The sequence below is a fragment of the Anguilla rostrata genome, chromosome 10, assembly GCF_018555375.3.
Source record: "Anguilla rostrata isolate EN2019 chromosome 10, ASM1855537v3, whole genome shotgun sequence".
NCBI lineage: Eukaryota > Metazoa > Chordata > Actinopteri > Anguilliformes > Anguillidae > Anguilla > Anguilla rostrata.
In genome coordinates, this window is record NC_057942.1 from 1,424,398 (window position 1) to 1,447,547 (window position 23,150).

The window sequence follows — 23,150 nt, forward strand, 5'->3', positions numbered from 1 at the left end:
ACCACTACCCCCACACACCCCCCCCACACCCCACATCCCTACACCCCCACCGGCACGCCAGGTACCCCCCACAACCCCCATCCCCACTGCAAGCCTGACACCCCACCGGCACGCCAGGTACCCCCCCCCCCACACCCCCCTGGAGCTGCCACATGATTTCACGACACGAAACACACACTCTACCCCAGCCCTGGTCACCAACCAAGCCGTTCTCGTAGGACGTCGTGTTGGGGTTAGGGTTGTGCTGTGTGAGGGAACACGTTCGTGTTGGGGTTAGGGTTGTGCTGTGTGAGGGAACACGTTCGTGTTGGTGTTAGGGTTGTGCTGTGTGAGGGAACGCGTTCGTGTTGGGGTTAGGGTGAGAATCGCTGGTTTAACCGCACCCTCTGTGGCTTCCAGCCTGCAAGTCTGTGTCCGACACCAAGACCATGACTCCCCCGGCCAAGCAGCCCGTCTTCCTGCGCAGCATGTCCGCGCCCTCTGACCTGGAAATGATCGCCAACCAGGACCTGGAGTTCACCCACGGCAACCAGAGGTCAGTCACCGTGACAACACAGGCCTCAGTGACGCTGCTAACTGGATAATGATGAGTGAATGATGAAGGTAATATGCTGAATGAGTTAATTTATGGATTGATGAATGGTGGATTGTGCATATATGTGATGAATGGTGGACTGTGCATATATGGATGGATGGATGAGTGCATGTATAGATGGGTGAAGGTTGTATTGTGAATGTGAATGTGACCCTCTCTGCCCCCCCCTCGCCCCCCCAGGAGGCGGCACCACCCCTCCAGCCACCGCAGCACCTCCTTCACGCTGCTGCAGTCCCTGGCCGTGGAGGACAGCCGGGACAAGCCCACCTACAGCGTGCTGCTGGGACAGCTGTTCGCTTTCATAGGGACCACGCCCGACCAGGCCGTAAGCCCCGCCTCCAGCTCACCTGGCCCCGCCCTGCCCCAGCACTGCACGCCCCCAGCTGCCTGCCCATTGGCCACTGTCTGTGCACACAGCCCTTCTGTGTACTGTGAACTTGAAATATTGCCTTTTGTCGGAGCCCCTGTGTCTTTAACCCTTTCTGTGGTGGGCGGTGAAAATCTCACGTGTGATTTGCTCTGTTCTCCTGAGGTGACGTCTCATAAAGTTAGTCGCCAGCTGAGCAGTAAGGGATAGACATGCCGCTAAGTGCGTCTCCCATTATTTAGGCTGGCAGATGCAGTTCTGAGTTGCCTGTCCCAGAATGCACTGCAGCGGTGCCCCCTCCCCCTGCAGGTGTCGAGCAGCAGCTTCCTGGCGGCGGCGCAGACGCGCTGGAGGCGGGGCAGCGCGCGGAAGCAGGCGCTGGTGCACATGAGGGAGCTGCTCACCGCTGCCGTGCGAGTGGGCGGAGTCACGCACCTGGTGGGGCCCGTTACCATGGTGCTGCAGGGCGGGCCCAGGTAAGACCTGTGTGCACACGCATCACAACATGCCACCACACTCACGCGCCACACATGATACACACACTCACACACACAGCATACGCACACACTCGCGCACACACACACATGCATACGCACACACTCGCGCACACACACATGCATACGCACACACTCGCGCACACACACACACATGCATACGCACACACTCGCGCACTCACACACACATGCATACGCACTCACGCACACACACGCACTCACACACACATGCATACGCACACACTCGCGCACACACACTCACACGCGCACACTCATGGACACAAACATGCACACACACGCATACACACACATGTACACAAATGCATGCACACAGACACGTACATTTAACAGTCATTGTGGTTCTGTTGATAATTCCTGTTACCCAGGTAACCGGTGGAGCTGTACGTAGGATTGATTGTAGACCTTTGCTGGTAGTTTATCATGGTCCGAGAAACCAATCAAGTCAGAGGAGAGGCAGTATGTGGATGTGTGCTGATGCGTGTGACGTGCTGCGTGTGCGTGCGGCAGGATCGAGGAGCTGACGTGCGGGGGCATGGTGGAGCAGGTGCAGGAGGCTTTTGGGGAGACCATGACGTCGGTGGTGTCGCTGTGTGCCCGGTACCCCATCGCCTGTGCCAACAGCATCGGCATGCTCTGCACCATCCCCTATACCAGGCAAGCCCCGCCCCCTCTGCACTCACACCCACCAATCGCATTCACATCCCCTATACCAGGCAGGCCCCACCCCCTCTGCACTCACACCCACCAATCACATTCACATCCCCTACACCAGGCAAGCCCCGCCCCCTCTGCACTCACACCCGCCAATCACATTCACATCCCCTACACCAGGCAGGCCCCGCCCCCTCTGCACTCACACCCGCCAATCACATTCACATCCCCTACACCAGGCAAGCCCCGCCCCCTCTCCTGTCACATACACCAGTCATATTTACATTAGCGTTTAGCCATTTAGCATAAGTTGACCATTATGCTTCACTTACCTCTTAATATTTAACTCTTAGTTTACCTCACTTGTAGCTGTTCAGCAGATGCTCTTATTCAGAGTGACGTCACAGATAAAAAAATTTTACTTTTTAATTGCCTCCCCGCAGGAGCGAGGAGCAGTGTCTGGTGCGCAGCGGGCTGGTGCAGCTGATGGACCGGCTGTGCAGCCTGAGCAGCCAGCGCGACTGCAGCTCCAGCGAGAAGCAGACCAAGAAGCAGCGCGTGGCCACCATGGCCTGGGCCGCCTTCCAGGTGCTGGCCAACCGCTGCATCGAGTGGGAGAAGGTGGAAGGTACGGCCTGTTACCTGCCCGCACACCTGCGCTTTACCTGCCCGCACACCTGCGCTTTACCTGCCCGCACACCTGAGCTTTACCTGCCCGCACACCTGCGCTTTACCTGCCCGCACACCTGCGCTTTACCTGCCCGCACACCTGCGCTTTACCTGCCCGCACACCTGAGCTTTACCTGCCCGCACACCTGCGCTTTACCTGCCCGCACACCTGCGCTTTACCTGCCCGCACACCTGCGCTGGGCCCCACCTTTCACCCCCCGGACACCTGAGCTTTACCTGCCGCACATCTGTGTACTTGCAGGTCTCTCTCATGGCTGTAGGTGGCGCTCTTACCTGTGTGTAGTCACCTCTGACTTCACCTTTGTGACCTTACCTGTATGACCTCACCTGTGGCCACTTTGCCCTTTCCCCAGGGGGCTCCACGGACGCAGTGCATTCTGGGTTGGCGCGGCAGGTGTCCAGCCTGCTGACCAATCACCTGGCTCGAGCCACGGAGTGCTGTGGGAACCAGGCGGCGGGAAACGACGCGCTACAGGATGTGCTCAGCCTCCTCAACGACCTGTCCAGGTGAGCGGCCCGAGACATGCGCACCTGTGTACACACACATCTATATACATGTATACACACACACACACTCGCACACAAAATGCTGGTGAATGGTGTCATTGTTCATAATTTCTGAAATCTCACTCGTATGTCCGTGTGTCCGTATGTCTGTTTATTTCTGCGTGTCTGTTTATGTCTGTGTGTCCGTGTGTCTGTTTATGTCTGCGTGTCCGCGTGTCCGTCCGCCCCCCTGCTGCAGGAGCCACATCGGCAAGGCCATCCTGAGCCAGCCGGCCTGCGTGTCCAAGCTGCTGTCGCTGCTCCTGGACCAGCGGCCGTCGCCCAAGCTGGTGCTGATCATCCTGCAGCTGTGCCGCGCGGCGCTGCCCCTGATGAGCGTGGAGGACTGCGGCAACGTGGCGCTGCCGCCCTGGAGCTACTCCATCCACGCGCTGGACGCCGAGCCGCGGGACTCCGCCTCCGACCCCGCAGACCCCGCCTCCCGCATCGCCGCCCTGCTGCTCGCCAAGCTGGCCGACTACGTGGTGCCAGGTGGGGCGCGGGGTCGCCATGGCGACGCTGACGCTGGGGGCCTTTGGGGTGCATCGAGGGGGGTGGGGGGGTGAACTCTACTTGTGTAGTATCTTTTGTACATAGGACGCATCACAAAAGGACTTTACTAGTGTTTTTTTTTTTACTATTTTATTTTTTATAAACTAATATAACAATCTGACAGTGTAATAAAAGTTTTTGAAAAGTAATAAAATGTGTGGAACAAAATGTGAGACACAAAGAACATGGAATGAGAACAAAGTAAGATGAGTAAGGTACTGATGGTTGTTACTGGGCTGGTTCCCATCCCCCCCCCCCCAGGGTGCCAGACACTCCTCTCCCCCAGCTCCTCAGAGCCGGACACCAGCCTGAGCCGCAGCAGCCCCAAGAGCTCGCTGAAGTCGGACAAGGACGTGGGGGAGGAGGGCGAGGCCGTGGACGGGAAGCTGTCCATCTTCATCCACAAGCGGGAGGACCAGTCGTCCCACGAGGTCCTGCAGCCGCTGCTCAGGTAAGGGCGTGCGTCAGCGCTTCTGCCCCGTCCGCCATTGCGGCTCTGCGGTTTCCCTCACGCCTGTGCTGTCCTCCCCCGGGCGCCTGCAGCAGCTCGGAGGGCCGGCCCTTCCGCCTGGGCACCGGAGCCAACATGGAGAAGGTGGTGAAGATGGACCGAGACATGACCAAGGTCTGTACCTCACGGCCTGCTAATATTAACGTATATTAAAATATTACTGTAGAAATAATGGTTTATAGGGGGAGGTTTCAATGCATGTGATCCCTGAATCAATAACTTGGTATTGTAGTCAAAGATGGTGACTGTGAAAGTGGTGTCTCCCCCCCCCCCCCCTCAGAGCGGGAGTTGTGAGGTCATAACGGAGGAGGCGGTGGCGGCCCTGAGGAAGGCCACTAAGTGGGCGCAGTCGGGGCTGATCGTGAGCGTGGGGCCCCCCGTGGAGGCTCTGGCCCCGGAGAGCGCCGGGGGGGTCACCAGCGGCGACAAGAAAAAGACCGCCCAAACCGCCGTGTGCAGGGAGCGCAACTCCGACCTGGCCAGGTGAGAGAGAGCAGGCCCCGCCCACTTACACAGGCCCCGCCCAGGCACACAGGCCCCGCCCATGTACACAGGCCCCACCACCATGTAAGGCACCACCGACAACAGGCCGCCAGTACACAGACCGCCCAGCATGCATGCCCAACCATGTAAGGCACCACCCACATACAGGCCCCGCCCACTACACAGGCCCCGCCCATGTACACAGGCCCCACCACCATGTAAGGCACCACCCACATACAGGCCCCGCCCACTTACACAGGCCCCGCCCATGCACGCATGCCCCACCACCATGTAAGGCACCACCCACATACAGGCCCCGCCCACTTACACAGGCCCCGCCCATGCATGCATGCCCCACCCCCATGTAAGGCACCACCCACATGGTTTTGCGGGCGGTTCAGCGGGGGGGTGGAGCTGACGGGGGTTCAGCGGGGGGGTGGAGCTGACGGGCGCTCTCTCCCCGCAGGTCCGACCCGGTCCGGCCCTTCATCAGCGGTCACGTGGCGAACAGCATGGCGGCCGAGGTCATCGCCCTGCTGCACAGCCTGCTCACCGCCCCCGAGTCCAACACCGCCCAGATCTGGACCTCCACCGCCGAGAAGGTGGGGGTGGGGGGGTGGTCGTTATCTGCTTGGGGGGTGGGAGTGTTTATGGCGTTTATGAAGGTGATTGTGATGTTTGTACTCAAGGTAGTGGTGATGTCATCATGATGTCACTAGCATAGACAGTGGTGCATGTAGCAGTGAAGCAATCCTAGTGACATCAGTGTGGATGATGATGATGATTTTGGTGATGACGATAACTGCGTTGTAATCCTGATGACATCAGCCCAGGCGTCTCAGTGATGTAACCATGGTAACGCATTGCGCCCAGGTGCTGTCGCGGGCGCTCATGTTCATCCCCCAGCTGGGGAAGTACGCGGAGAGCATCCTGGAGAACGGCAGCAGCAGCGGCAGGAAGCTGGCCAAGCTGCAGGCCATCGGCAGGCAGGCCGTGGCCGCGCTCTGCGCCCTGGGGGGCTTCAAGGAGACCATCAAAATCGGCTCTGAAGTCCAGGTAGGCCCCCTCAAAACTGGCTCTGAAGCCCAGGTAAAGCAGGTGGGATTATGGCTGTAAACACATTGCTTTATGCAGAGAGGTATGAGCCTGGAACACAAGCCTCGCTGCGGTTAGATGGACCGGGTGGACTCCTCACACCCCACCCTTGATTCCCCCTCCCCCAGGTGTTGGGCAAAGGCGTGCTGGGCAGCGTGGGCGTGGTCATGTCCATCAACGAGCAGGAGGGCATCGCCACGGTGAAGTTCCCGTCCTGCGACTACCGGAAGACCTGCAAGGCCTCGGACGTCCTGACCATCCCCATCTCCCGCCTCTGCACCCCGCGCTCCGAGGTGCGTCCTGCCGTCCGTCCCCCCCGTCCCTCCCGCGGCCAAACGAGATCACAGTTTACGCGGTGATGGAGGACGCTCGTGTGTGAAGAGCTGGCCAGTTTTATGAGCGACTGTTTCCAGCTGAAAAAGATTTATATAGGAATGAGAAGTTTTATCTCTGTCTGTGTGTGAGAGAGAGAGAGAGAGAACATGCGTTTCATTTCAGCAATGCGAACAGCTATCAGTTTAAGTTCAGTGCAGTGAAACCGTATGATGCTATTGCTGCAGTGCTGTAGTAAGAGGTCGATGGGGCAGAAATAGAGCAGTAGTGTTTCTGGAATGTTCTCTGGCTATTGTAGCTTTAACACAAAGCCAGGCTGTAAGCTAAAAGCCTTACAGTGCCCCCCCTCCCCTGCCCCCCCCCCAGGCCCTGCCGCTGTACAAGCTGTCCATCACTGAGAAGGTGGTGCAGGCGGTGCAGTCCATGCTGCTGCCACAAGAGGGCAGTCTCTCCATCCACACCTCGCTCCCCGCCTCCGGCGACGGCTCCAGCCCTGTCATGGCCGCCGTTCGCCTGCTGGCGGAGATCCGCACCAGGTGAGGCTCCCGCTGCGTTCACGGGCTCCCGCACATTTCAGACAGGTGTTTGTCCAGGACGGTGTGTGTTACAGTATATTTGTTTTGCAGTGAGATATGATGTTTGAACCTGGTAAGCTACAGGCTGTGTGGATTGGCCAGCTCAGATGGCTCTGGTGTTTGTGATAAAGTTGTGCGTTTGGCGCCCCCTACAGGGCATGTCTGGTGATGGCCCAGCTCCTGGAGGACAGCTCCTTTTGTGAGGAGTTCATCCAGCAGTGCCCTGCTGCTGTGGAGGTGCTGAACCTGGTGGCCCAGGAGTGCAGCCCAGGTGAGCCTTACAGGGGGCCCACCTACCCGACCCCCCCCATGCCATTCACAGAGCCTCGTATCCACGGTTACCAGACTGACAGATTACGCATTCGTTTTTTTCCAGAGGGTGACATCTTTCACTGATAGGAATCCCTACCTGCTAACTGTTCTAACTGCCATTTCCATTGCCACTGCCAGCGCCCGTATTCTGTCGGCGTTGCTGATTGGTTGTTGTTTTGGTGCAGGAGAGCGTTTGGGCGTGGTGGAGGCCCAGTGCGAGCGGGTGAGGATGCTGTACCGGGACTGTGCCCGCCCCCCTCCCCCACCCCTGCAGACGGACAGGAGACAGGTGGGTGTGGCCTCCAGCCCCTCCTGCAGCGGTGTAGTGTAGCGCAATGGTTAGGGAACTGGGCCTGAAACTCAAGGGTTGCAGGTTCGATTCCCAGGTGGGGTACTGCTGTTGTACCTTTGAGCAGCTGTGTAAGTGGATTGAATGTAAAAGAATGTAAGCTGTGTCAGGCGCTCAGGATGGAAGCGTCTGCTAAAAGCATAGTTGTAAATGTTGTAAATGCGTTTTTGGACCGTTGGAAACACCCCTTTTTTAAACGCCCCTTTCTGCCCCCTCCTCCCTGCCCCCCCTCCTCTCCCCCTCCCCCCGCAGCCCAAGGAGATCACCTGGTGCCCGTCGCGGGTCTTCCCGCCGGTTCGCGCCTGCATGTTCTCATCCCGCCTCACCTCCGTCACCTTCCTGGCGGACCCCAGCGCCGGGGGGGGGCTGCCCCGGGGCACCTTCATCTACGCCACCTCACCTGTGCCCATCCAGGTGAGCCTGCCAATGTAGAAACAGTAATACCCAACAATGTCTCTTAATGATAATAAAATTAATAATATTATTGTTATCTCTTAGTGTAAAATGTGAGCATTTAACTTTTTTATAAGCCATATACATACTATAAACTTGGGAGTAGCCAATAGGAAGCCGCGCTCACATCACCTGATCCCGCTCCCTCCGCCCAGGCGCCGTCGTTTTACTGGGAGATGGAGATCGTGTCGTACGGCGACTCGGACGACGACAGCGGCCCCATCGTGTCCTTCGGCTTCGCCACCGAGGCGGAGAAGCGGGACGGGGCCTGGACCAATCCCGTGGGCACCTGTCTGTTCCACAAGTGAGCGCCCCGATCTACCAATCACAGAGCTGAATTAACCAATCACAGAGCTTTAAGTCCTCTGACTGCCACACACCTGACTGATAACTGCCAAGATGCTAAGTGTGTTTGTTCAGTCCGTGAAAGACGTGAGGTGAAGTGTTTTCTTTGGGAGTGGTCGTTGTTTTTCCCTCCTACCTGTGTTGATTGACCCTTGACCCCTGACCCCTGACCTCTCCCCCCTCAGTAACGGCCGGGCGGTGCACTATAACGGCTCCAGCCTCCTGCAGTGGAAGAGCGTCAGGCTGGACGTGGCTCTGCTTCCAGGTGCGGCGTTATACACACGCGCACACACACACACACACACACACACGCACACACACACACACACTCTCACATGCACGCACATACACGCACACACGCACACACACACACCTAACCCTATGCCTGAGAACCCTGTGGGGGGACTCATTCTCAAACCTAATTGGGGAACCCCTGCAGTAAGTAATAAGCGTTAACAGATGCAGTGCTGAACTCCATTACCCATAAGCCCCGTGCACGGAATGAATGTGACACCAAAACGCTGTTTAGCACTGCCTGAGTGACCTATCTCTCTGTGCTCAGGTGATGTGGCTGGGATTGGCTGGGAGCGCTCGGAGGGCACGCCCCCTCCCCCAGGCCAGGCCTCCAAGGGGCGTGTCTACTTCACCTACTGCGGCCAGCGGCTCAGCCCCTTCCTGGAGGACGTGGCAGGGGGGATGTGGCCTCTGGTGCACATCCAGAAGAAGGTGGGAGTCTGTCAATCAATCAATCAGTCTGACAGTCAATCAGTTTGTCAATCAGTCACTCTCAAAATCAGTCAGTGTGAAATTTTATTAGAAATATTTCTGGAAATGGTTTGTTCTGTCCTCTGTTAGTCATGAATGGGAGCAGTTGTATTGTACAGTGAGCCAGGTTTCTGATTGGCTGCTTGTGGTGTTCTAGAACACTAAGATCCGGGCGAACTTCGGCTGCCGGCCGTTCGCGTACGCCGAGGGGCAGGCCCACCGGAACGCGGCGGACCTGTGCCCCGACCTGGCCGAGGAGATCAGCGCCAACTTCGAGGTTCTGCCCTTCGCCATGGCGTCCGACAGCGACAACGACGCGGGCGCCAGCGTGGCATCGGACTCGGGCTCGCACGGCCCGCCCTGCCGCATCGCCGCCGTGGCCGCCGCCCAGCAACGTGAGCGCCAACCTGCCATCCCGCCATCCCGCCAACCCACCATCCCACCATCCCACCGACCCGCCATCCCGCCATCCCACCAAACCGCCAAACCCACCATCCCGCCATCCCACCATCCCGCCAAACCGCCAACCCGCCATCCCACCATCCCACCATCCCGCCCTCCCGCCAACCCACCAAACCCGCCAAACGCACCAATTCGCCATACCCCAGAGCGCTCGTTCCTCCTGCTGAAAGGAACGCAGTGTGTTCCTCCCCTCCTCTGTGCTGTAAACCGCGCGAGTTGTGGCTGGAACAGCTGCTGCTGCAGAATTGTACTTGGCCAGACCCTTATAAATGTTAATAATATTTATTAAACTGTTTCTGCTTGAGTAGTTGGGATATGGAGTCTTTCACATTGACGAGCTGAGTTTCGGGGTTTCTGCTGGGTCTGTAGAATTTTTTGGCACTGTCTTGTTTGTTTTGGCTTTGCTTTTGGGACTCCATGGTGACGCCCCATTTTTGTTGCGTTCCCCCCCTCTCCTCGGGACAGAGTACAACAGCGACGCCTCCTGCCACTACAAGGTGGAGCTGAGCTACGAGAACCTGGTCACCTCCGGGCCCGAACCACACCCCCCGCCCATCGCCGATGACGAGAGCGACGATGAGGACGACGACGACGTCCCCAGGGTGAGCGCGAAGCTAGCGGCAGCCATTTTAAACTGGCCTGTTCTGCAGTTACCCACTTTCTCCACAGGTGGCGCTGTAAACCTGCTCTTTGTCCTGCAGTTACCCAGCTCCTCCACAGGTGGCGCTGTAACCCTTCTCCTCCCCTCCCCCTGCAGGAGGATCACTACGCCCTGCTGGTGAAGGCCTGGGAGACCAAGGTGTTCCCCACCATCCGCCGACGCTTCCGCAACGAGGCGGAGAGGAAGTCCGGCCTGGACCAGATCAAAGGGGCCCTGCAGCTGGGTGAGAGGGGGCAGGGGTGAACTGTAACCACTTTTTACAAAAAAAGGAATCCATCTCAAAATAGGCACAATTGTCGATACTTCTTCCTTTTAGTTCAGTTACTTACTCCTTAAAGGAAGTTGTGTTGAGCAGTCATGTTCCTGAGCAACTCCTTTGGGCCAATCACAGTGAAGGTGAGCGTGACCTCACGGCGTTGTTTGGGGAACTCTCTGCAGGCATGGTGGACATCGCTCGTCAGACGGTGGAGTTCCTCTACGAGGAGAACGGTGGGATTCCGCGCGACCTCTACCTCCCCACCATCGAGGACATCAAAGACGAGGCCAACAAGTTCACCATCGACAAAGTCCGCAAAGGTAGCTTAACGAGCCCTGAAACGCTGTTTTAGAGGGGCAGTTCACCCAGAAATTAAATTAAGGTAAATTACCCAGAGTAGCAAGGCTGGGATCGCTGGGTTTTGAAGAGTTTTCTAGAAATCTGCTAAACTAAGCCCTGTGGATGTTCGTGAGTAACCGTGGCATTATATTCGCAAAGAGAGGTTGCTGTTGAGTTTTTCGAATGTAAAACTCTTTTTGTGTGCCACAAAAATATGGGCCTGTAGAGGTCCATATTATCAAGGTGAACTGCATCGGGCAAACACCTCAAATTTTGGCAAAACTACCTGGATGGGCAGATAGTAACTAGAAACATACCTTAATTTCATTTTTTGGGTGAACTGCCCCTTTAACGGCTGCTTGTGTCCATCCTGCAGCTGATCCTTTTTGTCAGCTTCCCTGAGAATGGGGCTGCTGGGAGTTGTAGTTTGTGGTGTAAACTCTGGACGTGCTCCCCTTCCGTAGCCCTTTTCGGCAGTTCCTGACCCGTCCCTGCTCTCACACAGGTCTGACCGTGGTCATACGCTGTCCCGACAGCAACAACACCAACAGCAGCACAGGGGGCACGGCTCTGCCCAAATTCGCCATCCGGGGCATGCTGAAGACCTTCGGCCTGCACGGGGTGGTGCTGGACGTCGACTCGGTGAGGCCCCAAACACCAGGGCGGGAACGCCAGGCCCCGAACGCCAGGCCCCGAACGCCAGGCCCCAAAACGCCAGGCCCCAAAACGCCAGGCCCCAAAACGCCAGGCCCCAAACGCCAGGCCCCAAACGCCAGGCCCCAAACGCCAGGCCCCCAAACGCCAGGCCCCCAAACGCCAGGCTCACTCTTACATTAACATCCATTTTACATTTACTGCAGTGTGACATGTACCATAGTACACAGTTCCAAGTACCATATAATGTCCCCCACAGACACACAAACACAAATTAATTCAAACATGTTATCCTATAGCTGAAGAGATTGACCGTGGATTGACGGTGTAGTGATAGTGTATTATTAGTGTGTTGACAGTGACTATCCAGTTAACCCCAGTGCTCTCTGGGACAGTGAGTTCCCTGTTAACCCCAGTGCTCTCTGGGACAGTGAGTTCCCTGTTAACCCCAGTGCTCTCTGGGACAGTGAGTTCCCTGTTAACCCCAGTGCACTCTGGGACAGTGAGTTCCCTGTTAACCCCAGTGCTCTCTGTGCTAACAGCTGAATGAGCTGGTGCAGGTGGAGACGTACCTGCGCAGTGAGGGGGTTCTGGTGCGCTACTGGTACCCCATCGAGATGCTGGAGCGCCCCCCGGCTGGCTCCCGCAGAACTGCAGCCAACGGCCTGGTGTCCCTGGACAGCAGCAACATCCAGATACACAGGTAACACGCACACGTACACCTGTACTCACAGGTAACACACACACACCTGTACTGGCCCTGTAGCAGACTGTGCTGTTACCTGTTGGGGTCGCTGCTCTCCCCCTGACCCTCTGCTCTGTTTCAGGGAGCTGCTTCGGTGTGAGGGGGCGCTGGCCCGTCTGTACTGCCGCATGGCCCTGCTCAACATCTTCGCCCCAAAAAGCCCCCACACCTTCACCCGCCTCTTCCACATCCCCGCCATCCGGGACATAACCCTGGAGCACCTGCAGCTGCTGTCCAATCAGCTGCTGGCCCCTCCCCTGCCAGGTGACCCCCCCACGTTCTGAATGGGGTTTTATGGGCGGGGCCTGTGAGGGAGTGGGTGGGGCTAAAGAAGACTGGGGACAATGTTACGCTAACAGTGTCGGAATAGTTCTCAGAAAAGACGGATCGACCTCCAGTGCGGTGGCTCTGTCTGTGGTCTGAGTGCAGTTCCCCTCTCTGTCCTGCAGATGGCACCATCAGCTCCAGCTCCATCCTGCTGGCCCAGTCGCTGCTGAATAACCTGCAGGGGCAGAGCTGCTCGCCCACGGACCTGTTCTACCAGGGCAACGCCCAGCCCATCCGCGAGTGGCTGACTGTGGCCATTACCCGCGCCCTCCACCAGGGGGAGGAGAGCCTGCTGGAGCTCACCAAGCAGATCTGCTCCTTCCTGCAGGTATGTTACACTACACTACACTACATTACATTACATTACATTACACTACACTACACTACAATACATTACACTGCATTACAGTGCACTGCTCATTATACTGCAGAGCTCTGTTTGTGCTGATGTCAGAGGCAGAGAGCTCTGTGATGTCACAGATGGAGAGCTCTGTTTGTGCTACACAGACAGAGAGCTGTGTTGTGCTGATGTCACAGGCAGAGCGCTCTGTGATGTCACAGGCAGAGCGCTCTGTGATGTCACAGGCAGAGAGCTCTGTTTGTGCTGATGTCAGAGGCAGAGAGCTCTGTGATGTCACAGATGGAGAGCTCTGTTTGTGCTACACAGACAGAGAGATGTGTTGTGCTGATGTCACAGGCAGAGCGCTCTGTGATGTCACAGGCAGAGAGCTCTGTGATGTCACAGGTAGAGAGCTCTGTTTGTGCTGATGTCACAGGCAGAGAGCTCTGTGATGTCACAGGCAGAGAGCTCTGTTTGTGCTGATGTCACAGGCAGAGAGCTCTGTGATGTCACAGGCAGAGAGCTCTGTTTGTGCTGATGTCACAGGCAGAGAGCTCTGTGATGTCACAGGCAGAGAGCTCTGTTTGTGCTGATGTCACAGGCAGAGAGCTCTGTGATGTCACAGGCAGAGAGCTCTGTTTGTGCTGATGTCATTTTGCTCTTACAGAACGCTCCGGAGCAGTTCACGTCGGAGGAGTTCCCCGTCTCGGAGTCAAAGGTCAGCATGGACGTCAACTTCCCCGGCGCCGCCTTCGTGATCGTCTCCTGCAAGGAGAGCCAGCTGGGCTGCCGCAAGGAGTGAGTCTACTCTGGCCCCGCTATCCACGCTAACACGGCTATCCACGCTAGCACAGCTAGCACAGTTAACACCGCTAACACAGATCATGCTAGCAAAGCCCTGCTGACCTCAGTAACAAAGCCTTACTGACCATGCTGGCAATGCTTTGCTAACCACGCTAATACAGCTAACATAGATTATGCTAGCAAAGCCCTGCTGACCATCCTAACAAAGCCTTATTAATCATGCTAGCAAGGCTACGCTGTCCATGCTAACAAAGCCTTACCGATCATGCTAGCAGGGCCCCACTAATCATGCTAACAAAGCTCTGCGTCCTGTTCTGTTCCCCCCTTCTCTCCAGTTCGTCCCTGTACAAGGCCCCCTGGGCGCGGGTCATGGTGTACGGCCTGGGGCACAAGGTTCGACGGAACGGGCAGCTCAACCTGATGGAGGCGGTGTGCTACCCGCTGGACGCCTCCCCCTCCAACACCGGCCTCACGCCCCCCCCCACCACCAACCAGTACCCCTCCATCATCATCCCCACCGACCGGGTGCACATAAAACTGGGTACGTCTGTCCTGCGCGGTCCCGCCTGAACCAGGGTACCTGCTCCGCTTGGGGTCTGTGTGGCGCACTTTATGAAGTCACTTCGGGGGAATTAAACTCAGTTTGAGGATATTTCTCTCCTTGCCTGACAGGCAGTTAATTCTGCAGCCTCGTTAAAACTGAAGGAATTTCAGCCTGTTCAGAAGAGCCCAATTATTATTCCTTTATGCCTATCCCACATAGCTTTAATTACCTCCTATTTCTCTGGTACAAGCCCCAAGAGTGTAATTTGCTGGGAAAAAATGTAGGAGATGTTGCCAATGTGAATTTCGTTCTGCTATTCATGGCCAAATTCATTCTGAAGGTTAAAGTTTCAAAGTTATTTAAGTGTGTAACTAAGTTTGGGTTCTGTTTGTCAAGTGTGCGGTTTCCGTCTGCGGTCCACAGGTGTGTCTCCCCCTCCTGGAGCGGTGGTGGTACTGCACTCCCTGCCGCTGGAGTTCCCGCTGGCCATGGCGTTCGCTGAGCAGCTGCTCACGTGGAAGCTAGGGGGCGACGGCGAGCGGTCGGAGGAGGAGCTGGACACCGTGCCCTCCTCCGTGCTCCTCCAGGTGGTGGAGCTGCTCGGTGAGTCGCCTCTCTGCGATCTGATTGGTCCCAAGGTTTACTCAGTGTGAGCTTATTGGTCAGTGGTTGTATCGCTGCCTCCAGTTGGAACAGCACCTAATGGAGAGGATTAATCATCAGGAGAAGTAACTGATTAACTGATTAAGGGAGTTTTATACCTCTGCTGTCTCCATTAATTGCCGTTCTCTCTCTGTCCCCCCTCTCTCTGTCTCCCTACCCCCCCCACTCCCCTCCCCCCCTCTCTCGGTCCGCAGGTGGTCTGCTCTGGACCACAGACCTGGCCCCCTGCATTAAGGAGCTGACCTTCCACCTGCTGGCCGAGCTGTTCCGTAAGATCCACCACCTGGAGCAGCGGCGGAGCCCGGCCTGCCTGAGCAGCTCCATCGCGCTGCTGCTCAACCCCTGCCTGGCCGTGCTCATGGCCCTGCAGACCGAGGTGCGCAAGCTGTACGACCGCGAGACGCAGGGCTGGGCGGCGGCCGCGGGGGGCGGGGCCTCGGCGGGGGGAGGGGGCGGGGCCCTGGCCCTGGGGGCGGAGCAGAGCCGCTTCTCCACCTACTTCCACGCGCTGATGGAGGTGTGCCTGGCGGTGGCGGAGGTGACGCTGCCGCTGAACGTGAGCGGGGTGGCGGTGGGGGCGCTCTCCTCCAGCAGCGCCCCCAACCTCAGCGACTCTTCCTCCTCCTCCTCCTCCTCGCCGGGCCAGACGCCGCAGAGCCCCAGCCTGCTGTCCAAGCGCAAGAAGGTGAAGATGAAGAGGGAGCGGGCGGCGGCGGCGGTGGCGGCGGTGGCCTCGGGCAAGCGCGGCTCCGGGGGCGGGGCCAGGCTGTCGGAGAGCGACGGCGCCCTTCTCAACATGGCCGCCGGGAAGCCCGAGGACATGCTGTGGTTCCACCGCGGCCTGACGCTGCTCATGATCCTCCGTCACCTGGCAACCAAGGACCCGCAGGGGCTGGGCGTGACCAGCGACGCGGTGACGGACGCGTGCCAGGCGCTGGTGGGCCCCACGGCGCACGGCCGGCTGCTGGTGCTGTCGGGCATCCCCACGCACCTGGAGGAGGCCGCGGTGCGCAGCGCCATCCGCAGGGCCTGCAACGCCCACGGCGGACTCTTCAGGGACGAGGTCTTCATCCCGCTGCAGGAGGAGGACCCCAAGAAGGCCAAGGGCGGGGCCGCCCCGCCCCCGGACCCTGGCAAGCCCGCCCCCGAGCCGGACCGGGCCTTCCCGCCCGGCGGGGGCGGGGGCAACGAGAGCCCAGACAGCTCCAGCAGCGTCACCCCGGCGATGAGCGTGAGCGCCTCGGCCTCCACCAGCCAGACCTCCATCTGCAGCTCCTCCCAGGGCGTGTCCCGCACCGCCAGCGAGCTCTCCGTCGACCAGGAGCTGCTGCTGGCCCCGCCCCCCGCCAACGCCGCCGCCGCCGTGGCTCCTCCCGCCCAGCAGGGGGCGCTGGACCCACACACCGTGTCCAGCCAGGAGAGCCTGGACTTCTCCCTCTGCAGCACGGGCAGCTTGGGGAGCCTGGGCAGTTTGGGGGAGCCCCTGGACAGCGCAGAGACGTCCGACGGCGGATCCATGTACACCGTCACCTCGCTGGACCACAACGCCGTCGTGACGCGGCCAATCAAAGGCTACGCTGTCATCGAGGTGGGTCACATGGTCTATTACAGGGACGAGGTTTTCCTGATGGAGTCACATTTTGAGGTTAACTTAGTCTAGTGCTGCGCATTAATCTTTACTTTTAGAGTAACTGTTTACACATCTTTGACAGCGATGTGTTTATGGGGTTGTCTTTTTTATGTTTCATGCTTGATCTTTGATTTCAGGCCTTTCCAAGCAGCATAGTACACTCTGTTTTGGCCACTAATTGATTTGGGAGCACGTTTGTGGCCGTCCAGGCTCCAGACGTGTCTGGGGGGGGTTGCTGTTTGGCGTTATTGCTGAGTACCCTCCCTGCTATCAGCGCTCAGTGGGCAAAGGCTCTCCATCTGTATGTTTATGACACCCGAGTTCTCTGAAATCACATTCCTCACATTGACCTCCTTATTTACTGCTCTGTGAACTCTGACCTCTGCAGGAAGCGCCTGCTTATCGGCCTGCCGTTATGTAACTGTGTCTCTCTGTTGTACTAACGAGGGAAGCAGGATTGCTGGACAGGACACTTTGAAACTTTCGAAATCTCAGAAAGTGAGGAGAAAAGCAAAAGCAAGTTTGACAAGGTCGTTCGCAAGGTCATAACGTCCGCTTGGCTCGGCGAGCTTACGGTTGGAGCTCGGAGTGCGTGCAATGCCACAGTGATGACTGACTGAGGAATTCAGTGCCTTCTGTTTAAATGGAGCGCACTGATTGGCTCTCGGGATGTGACGGATTTGTTGATTGGCTGTCGCCTTCCCCGTCGCACAGGTGCGAGCTCGGGCGAAGGTGGAGAAGATCCGCGCCAGCCTCTTCAACAGCAGCGACCTGATTGGCTTGTCCAGCCTGGAAGGGGAGGAGGAGCTGATGGAGATGACCAATGAGGAGATCCTGACGGCCTCCAGCGTGAACCAGAGCCTGTTCGACACGCAGGGAAGCTCCGCCCTGGAGGATTACTTCACCGAGAAGTCCATCCGAGGTGGGCCTGCGCCGTGTTCTTAAAACGCAGACGTTAAATTAAACGTGTGGATCCCCACCGTTCCCTTAGACCTGCTTTAGCAGACGGGCGTTAGCCTGGTACCTCAGGAAAGGAACTGCCTCAGGTACCAGGCTAGCCCACAGGTCTCAAACTCCAGTCCTGGAGGGCCGCAGTGTCTGCTGGTTTTTGGGGTGTTCTCGGCACCAGTGGTTCATTTAAGTCACTGATTGGCTGACGGATCCACACTCCTTGTTCTCAAGGCCTTAATTGGCAGCTGATTGAAAGGAAACCATAGAAACCCACAGACACTGCGGCCCCCTGGGATTCAGTTTGACCCCCCCGGGTCAGGCTGTGTGCTGATTGGCCTGGGCTCGCTCAGGCGAGCGGTCCTCCGGGGTGGGGTGAGGGGGGGTCCTGTCTGGAAGGAGCTGTTTTTCGGGGCCCTAACCCCCCGCCCGTGTGCGTCTCAGGGGACAAGCTGGTGCCCGGTGCGCGGGACGTCCTGACGGACATCTTCAAAAGCTGCGTCCACTCGGAGCAGATGCTCAGCCTCACCCCCGCCAAACCCATCAAGGTGTCGGACATCTACCTGAGCAAGGAGCAGATCAACGCCCAGACGCCTGGAAACCTGCTGCACGTCTTCTTCACTAACGTGCGCCCGCCCAAGAAGCTTCTGGAAGACCAGCTGACCCAGGTAGGCGCGCTCAGGAGGCACGGACAGTGGAGGGAGAAATTCAGTTCAGTCAGGTCAGGAAATGAGTGAATGACTCATTCCAGTCCTAATTCAGGAACATCTGATGAACTGAAACACAGTGCTCTATGTGGATAGTTTGAGATTTGTCTGTATTCACAGTATGTCTGGTGATTGTCACAGACAGACAGACAGACAGACAGGCAGGCAGACACTCACATGCGCATACACACACACACACACACACACCCCTATCTCGGCGGTTGGTTCTGTGCTCAGGTGTGATTGTTGTGCCCGCAGATCCTGAGGAAGTACGGCGCTCCCAAACCCAGTAAGAGCAAGTACAGCAAGGCGGGGAAGGAGCAGCACCAGGGCAAGGTGGTGAGCACCAAGCGACCAATCACAAAGCCCCCTGCCAAGGAGAAGTCTGTGCTCAACAGCGTCCGGTGAGTGTTTGGTGACCCCAGTTCATTCTGATCAGAGTGTCTAATGCACACACCTGCTGGACCCTTTATTACCCAGAATACTGGCGTTTTCTGTGGTTCATTACTCATAATTTGCTAGTTGAAATCCACGTGTCATAATTAGAGTGCCACTCTGGTGGGAGGCAGAATCAGCCTCACACCCTAAAGCGAGGCTATAATTCTCTGTTTCATGTGACTGAAATGGTCATTTTCCTAAAATGCTTGCTACATTAAGAATTTGGAGGAAGGTGTCATTAGCATTTCTAAAAAGGAGAAAGGATCTGAAATAGGGACACTTTTTAAAGACTGAGCTGCAATGGTTCACTGTCTCTTCCTATCCCAGTGTGGTGGTGCGCTGTTTTCTGAAGCTGTTTGCTGAAGCTGTTTCTGAAGCTGTTTGCTGAAGCTGTTTTCTGAAGCTGCTTGCTGAAGCTGTTTGCTGAAGCTGTTTGCTGAAACTGTTTGCTGAAGCTGTTTTCTGACGCTGTTTTCTGACGCTGTTTTCTGAAGCTGTTTGCTGTTTTCTGAAGCTGTTTTCTGAAGCTGTTTGCTGTTTTCTGAAGCTGTTTTCTGAAGCTGTTTGCTGAAGCTGTTTTCTGAAGCTGTTTGCTGACGCTGTTTGCTGAAGCTGTTTGCTGAAGCTGTTTTCTGAAGCTCTGTCCCTCTGTTGCCCTCAGGACGGCTCTGAGCGAGAAGAAGCCGGTCCTGAAGCCCAAGTCCCCTGAGAAGGCCCGACCGGACGAGAAGGACACGGAGAAGTCTCCCGCCAAGAAGCAGGAAGGTAGCGCTGCGCCGCCCCTCCCCTCACTCAACTGCCATTTAGCCCAGCCCCGCCCATGTATGACGTCATCAGCACGTTCTCCCCATCTCATCAGAGTGATGCAGCGATGTCGTTAAAGTGTTGCCCTGTGGTTGTGGGACAGATTTGGGCGATGCACAGCGCCTCCCCCCCCACCTCCACATGGTTTCATGTGACCCTGTTTCCCTCCCTCTCACCCCCCCCCCTCCAGTTCCCGAGGAGAAGTACCTCACCCTGGAGGGCTTCCACAAATTCACGGTGGACCGAGCCAAGCAGGACATCCGGAGTGTGTGGAGGGCTATTCTCGCCTGCGGCTACGACCTGCACTTTGAAAGGTCAGCCGTGGTGCGCCTTTCACTTCCGGGGTCAAAGGACGCGTGGCAGCGATGTCACCGGCGTTTTGTGTGTTTACACAGAAAGTAGCGCAGCACTAAACACTGCTGTGGTTATTCTGGGCAAATGGGAAAGGAGGCTGCCTTCCCTGTGGCTGCTCTCTGGGGTTTTATACACAGTTACGTTATTCTAAGGAAAGCAGCTTGTTAAAATATGGACTGTGTGGGGACAGTAGGGCTGTGTGTTATCTGCTGATGCATTGGCCCACAGTTTGTGACAGCGCCCCCTGCTGGTGTATGAGTGTGCTGTTGGCCGTGTAGAGTGAAGCTCGTGTCCCTCCCCAGGTGTACCTGCATAGACACGCGCCACGCCCAGAAGGCCTGCAGGAAGTGGAGTTTGGAGATGGACGTGGCGCTGGTGCAGTACATTAACCGCCTGTGCCGGCACCTGGCCATCACCCCCGCCCGCCTGCACCCCCACGAGGTCTACCTGGACCCCGCCGACGCCGCCGACCCCCGTGTGGCCTGCCTGCTCAGTACGGCTACCTGCCGCCTCAACTTACCTGCCAACCATGTGCACGTGTCACTGTTTAAATCGGATAAATGCCTGTACTGTATTGTCTCACCTGCGCAGGTGTGTGCGTGTGTACTGACGCAGGCTCCTGTCTCACTGCGCAGGTGTGCCTGTGGAGAGTCTGCGTCTGCGCTTTGCGCTGCTGCAGTCTCTGAACAGCATGCTGGAGAGCTTCTTCCTGCCGCTGGTGGAGCTGCGCCAGACGGCCACCTACCAGAACAGCATCGCCGCCCTGCTGCGGGAGGCCAAAGGTCAGGGGTCGCCGCGGCGTCGGGGCGCGGGTATCCCGCTGCTGTGCGCGTCTCGTTTCGCTCTTGGGCATCGGGCGTAACTAGCGGGAGAGGAGAACGCGCGTACGGGCCGAAGGTCATACCTGAGGTCACTACGCAGCGCTCCTGGGCTGTGTGCTCCTGGGCTGTGTGCTCCTGGGCTGTGTGCTCCTGGGCTGTGCGCTCCTGGGCTGTGCGCTCCTGGGCTGTGTGCTCCTGGGCTGTGCGCTCCTGGGCTGTGCGCTCCTGGGCTGTGCGCTCCTGGGCTGTGTGCTCCTGGGCTGTGTGCTCCTGGGCTGTGCGCTCCTGGGCTGTGTGCTCCCTCTCAGACCGGCCAGAGGAGTCCCACAGCCGTGCTAAAGTCTTATTTTAATAGCCTGCTGTTTTGGCTGGACTTGCTCAGTCACAGAAAAGACAGTAATGTGGGGTTGAAGGCTACACTGTGGAACATTCTAGAACATGAGAGACGTGGTTAGTCCTCCAGCCAAACACCCGCTGACCCCTCCCCTCCCTTGCAGGCCTGGTGTTCTATGACACCAAGGTGACCGTGATGAACCGCGTCCTGAACGCCACGGTCCAGCGCACGGCCGACCACGCCGCCCCCGAAATCACGCTGGACCCCCTGGAGATCGTGGGAGGTGAGTGACCAAAAAAGAGAACTCTCAAACTCCAGTCCTAGAGGGGGCGCTGTGTGTGCAGGTTTGACTCCAGTCCAGCAGGGGGCGCTGTTTAACTCCAGCCCTGGCTCTGTCCGTAGGGGAGATCCGCTCTTCGGAGAACACGTATTTCTGCCAGGCGGCGCGGCAGCTCTCCTGCGTTCCCTCCTCTCAGCTCTGCGTCAAACTGGCCAGCGGCGGCGACCCCACCTACGCCTTCAACATCCGCTTCACCGGGGAGGAGGTGCACGGCACCAGTGAGTTACCGGGCCATCATCGTGGAAACCCACCAGTCAGATAATCAGCCAGTCTGATAATCAACCAATCGGTTTATCAGCCAGTCTGATAATCAACCAATCGGTTTATCAGCCAGTCAGATAATCAGCCAGTCAGATAATCAACCAATCAGTTTATCAGCCAGTCAGATAATCAACCAATCGGTTTATCAGCCAGTCAGATAATCAACCAATCGGTTTATCAGCCAGTCCGATAATCAACTAATCGGTTTATCAGCCAGTCCAATAATCAACCAATCAGTTTATCAGCCAGTCAGATAATCAACCAATCGGTTAATCAGCCAGTCAGATAATTAGCCACTCAGTTATTCAGATAATCAGCAGTTGAAATGAATGTAAATACCCGCCTGTTTTGAGTGGCAGCCCAGCTGCGTCTGTCTGTCTGTCTGTCTGCAGGTGGGTCCTTTCGGCACTTCCTGTGGCAGGTGTGCAAAGAGCTCCAGAGCTCCGCCCTCTCCCTCCTGCTGCCCTGCCCCAGCGCAGCCGCCAACCGCAACAAGGTAGGGACAGTCAGTCAGTCAGTTAATCAGTCAGTTATTTAATCAGTCAGTTAGTCAGTCAGTCAGTCAGTCAATCAGTCAGTTAGTTAATCAGTCAGTCAGTCAGTTAGTGTCAATCAATCAATGAGTCAATGAATTAGTCAGTCAATCAGTCTGTAAATCTGTCAGTCAGTCAGTCAGTCAATCGGTCAATCAGTCACTCAGCCAGTCAGTTAGTCAGTCAGTCAGATGGTCAGTCAGTGATTGCCGTGGTGTGCGTTTCAGGGGAAGTACATCCTGACGCCGTGCCCGATCACCTACGCTGAGGAGCAGCTGCTGCACTTCCTGGGGCAGCTGCTGGGCATCGCCGTGCGGGCGGACGTGCCCCTCCCCCTGGACCTGCTCGGGTCCTTCTGGAAGGGCCTGGTGGGCGAGCCCCTGGACCCCGACGCCGACCTGCAGGAGGCCGACCTGCTCACCTACAACTACGTCAAGAAGTTTGAGAGCGTAAGAGCGGGACGGAGGGAGGCGGGCGGGGGGGGTTGGTGTTGTGATGTCATAGCAGTGATGTCACGGTGACGTCACGCTCACGTTGACGGGATTGACCTCTCCCGCCAGGTGAGCGAGGAGGCGGAGCTTGAGGCGCTGTGTGCAGAGATCTCCTCCCAGCACCACACGGGCGAGAGCCCTGATTCGCCGAGCCGGCCCTGCTGCACCTTCACCTACGTCGCCATGACGGGCGAGGAGGTGGAGCTCTGCACGGGGGGGCGGAACATCAGCGTCACGTAAGAAACAAGATGTGTGTGTGTGTGTATGTGTGTGTGTGTGTGTGTGTAATGTGTGTGTGTGTGTGTGTGTGTGTGTGTGTGTGTAATGTGTGTGTAATGTGTGTGTGTGTGTGATAATGTGTGTGTGTGTGTGTGTGTGTGTGTGTAATGTGTGTGTGTGTGTGTGTGTGTGTGTAATGTGTGTATGTGTGTGTGTGTAATGTGTGTGTGTGTGTGTAATGTGTGTGTGTGAATGTGTGTGTGTGTGTGTGTGTGTGTGCTCCCTGTAGCTGGGAGAATAAGGACATGTACGCGTGTGTGTAATGTGTGTGTGTGTGT

At 57.2% G+C, this 23,150-nt stretch overlaps 1 protein-coding gene across 1 annotated transcript in view; it reads left to right on the top strand.

The window, feature by feature from the left end:
- LOC135264609 (probable E3 ubiquitin-protein ligase HECTD4) overlaps window positions 1-23,150 on the top strand; it is a 54,951-nt gene that overhangs the window by 27,789 nt on the left and 4,012 nt on the right. Inside the window, exons 32-75 of the mRNA XM_064353345.1 lie at window positions 400-535; window positions 776-920; window positions 1,272-1,438; window positions 1,985-2,131; window positions 2,572-2,756; window positions 3,172-3,325; window positions 3,564-3,856; window positions 4,178-4,367; window positions 4,460-4,541; window positions 4,708-4,910; window positions 5,377-5,512; window positions 5,784-5,966; window positions 6,134-6,298; window positions 6,705-6,874; window positions 7,069-7,184; window positions 7,411-7,514; window positions 7,827-7,988; window positions 8,183-8,331; window positions 8,558-8,637; window positions 8,935-9,098; window positions 9,295-9,532; window positions 10,065-10,201; window positions 10,357-10,483; window positions 10,699-10,836; window positions 11,361-11,497; window positions 12,052-12,212; window positions 12,337-12,518; window positions 12,704-12,909; window positions 13,589-13,719; window positions 14,061-14,266; window positions 14,693-14,872; window positions 15,127-16,520; window positions 17,277-17,484; window positions 17,955-18,178; window positions 18,476-18,621; window positions 19,317-19,420; window positions 19,650-19,773; window positions 20,116-20,306; window positions 20,449-20,595; window positions 21,132-21,251; window positions 21,371-21,526; window positions 21,962-22,065; window positions 22,330-22,551; window positions 22,663-22,829. Coding sequence (XP_064209415.1) covers window positions 400-535; window positions 776-920; window positions 1,272-1,438; window positions 1,985-2,131; window positions 2,572-2,756; window positions 3,172-3,325; window positions 3,564-3,856; window positions 4,178-4,367; window positions 4,460-4,541; window positions 4,708-4,910; window positions 5,377-5,512; window positions 5,784-5,966; window positions 6,134-6,298; window positions 6,705-6,874; window positions 7,069-7,184; window positions 7,411-7,514; window positions 7,827-7,988; window positions 8,183-8,331; window positions 8,558-8,637; window positions 8,935-9,098; window positions 9,295-9,532; window positions 10,065-10,201; window positions 10,357-10,483; window positions 10,699-10,836; window positions 11,361-11,497; window positions 12,052-12,212; window positions 12,337-12,518; window positions 12,704-12,909; window positions 13,589-13,719; window positions 14,061-14,266; window positions 14,693-14,872; window positions 15,127-16,520; window positions 17,277-17,484; window positions 17,955-18,178; window positions 18,476-18,621; window positions 19,317-19,420; window positions 19,650-19,773; window positions 20,116-20,306; window positions 20,449-20,595; window positions 21,132-21,251; window positions 21,371-21,526; window positions 21,962-22,065; window positions 22,330-22,551; window positions 22,663-22,829 — 8,281 coding nt within the window. The remainder of the gene's footprint in view (window positions 1-399; window positions 536-775; window positions 921-1,271; window positions 1,439-1,984; window positions 2,132-2,571; window positions 2,757-3,171; window positions 3,326-3,563; window positions 3,857-4,177; window positions 4,368-4,459; window positions 4,542-4,707; window positions 4,911-5,376; window positions 5,513-5,783; window positions 5,967-6,133; window positions 6,299-6,704; window positions 6,875-7,068; window positions 7,185-7,410; window positions 7,515-7,826; window positions 7,989-8,182; window positions 8,332-8,557; window positions 8,638-8,934; window positions 9,099-9,294; window positions 9,533-10,064; window positions 10,202-10,356; window positions 10,484-10,698; window positions 10,837-11,360; window positions 11,498-12,051; window positions 12,213-12,336; window positions 12,519-12,703; window positions 12,910-13,588; window positions 13,720-14,060; window positions 14,267-14,692; window positions 14,873-15,126; window positions 16,521-17,276; window positions 17,485-17,954; window positions 18,179-18,475; window positions 18,622-19,316; window positions 19,421-19,649; window positions 19,774-20,115; window positions 20,307-20,448; window positions 20,596-21,131; window positions 21,252-21,370; window positions 21,527-21,961; window positions 22,066-22,329; window positions 22,552-22,662; window positions 22,830-23,150) is intronic.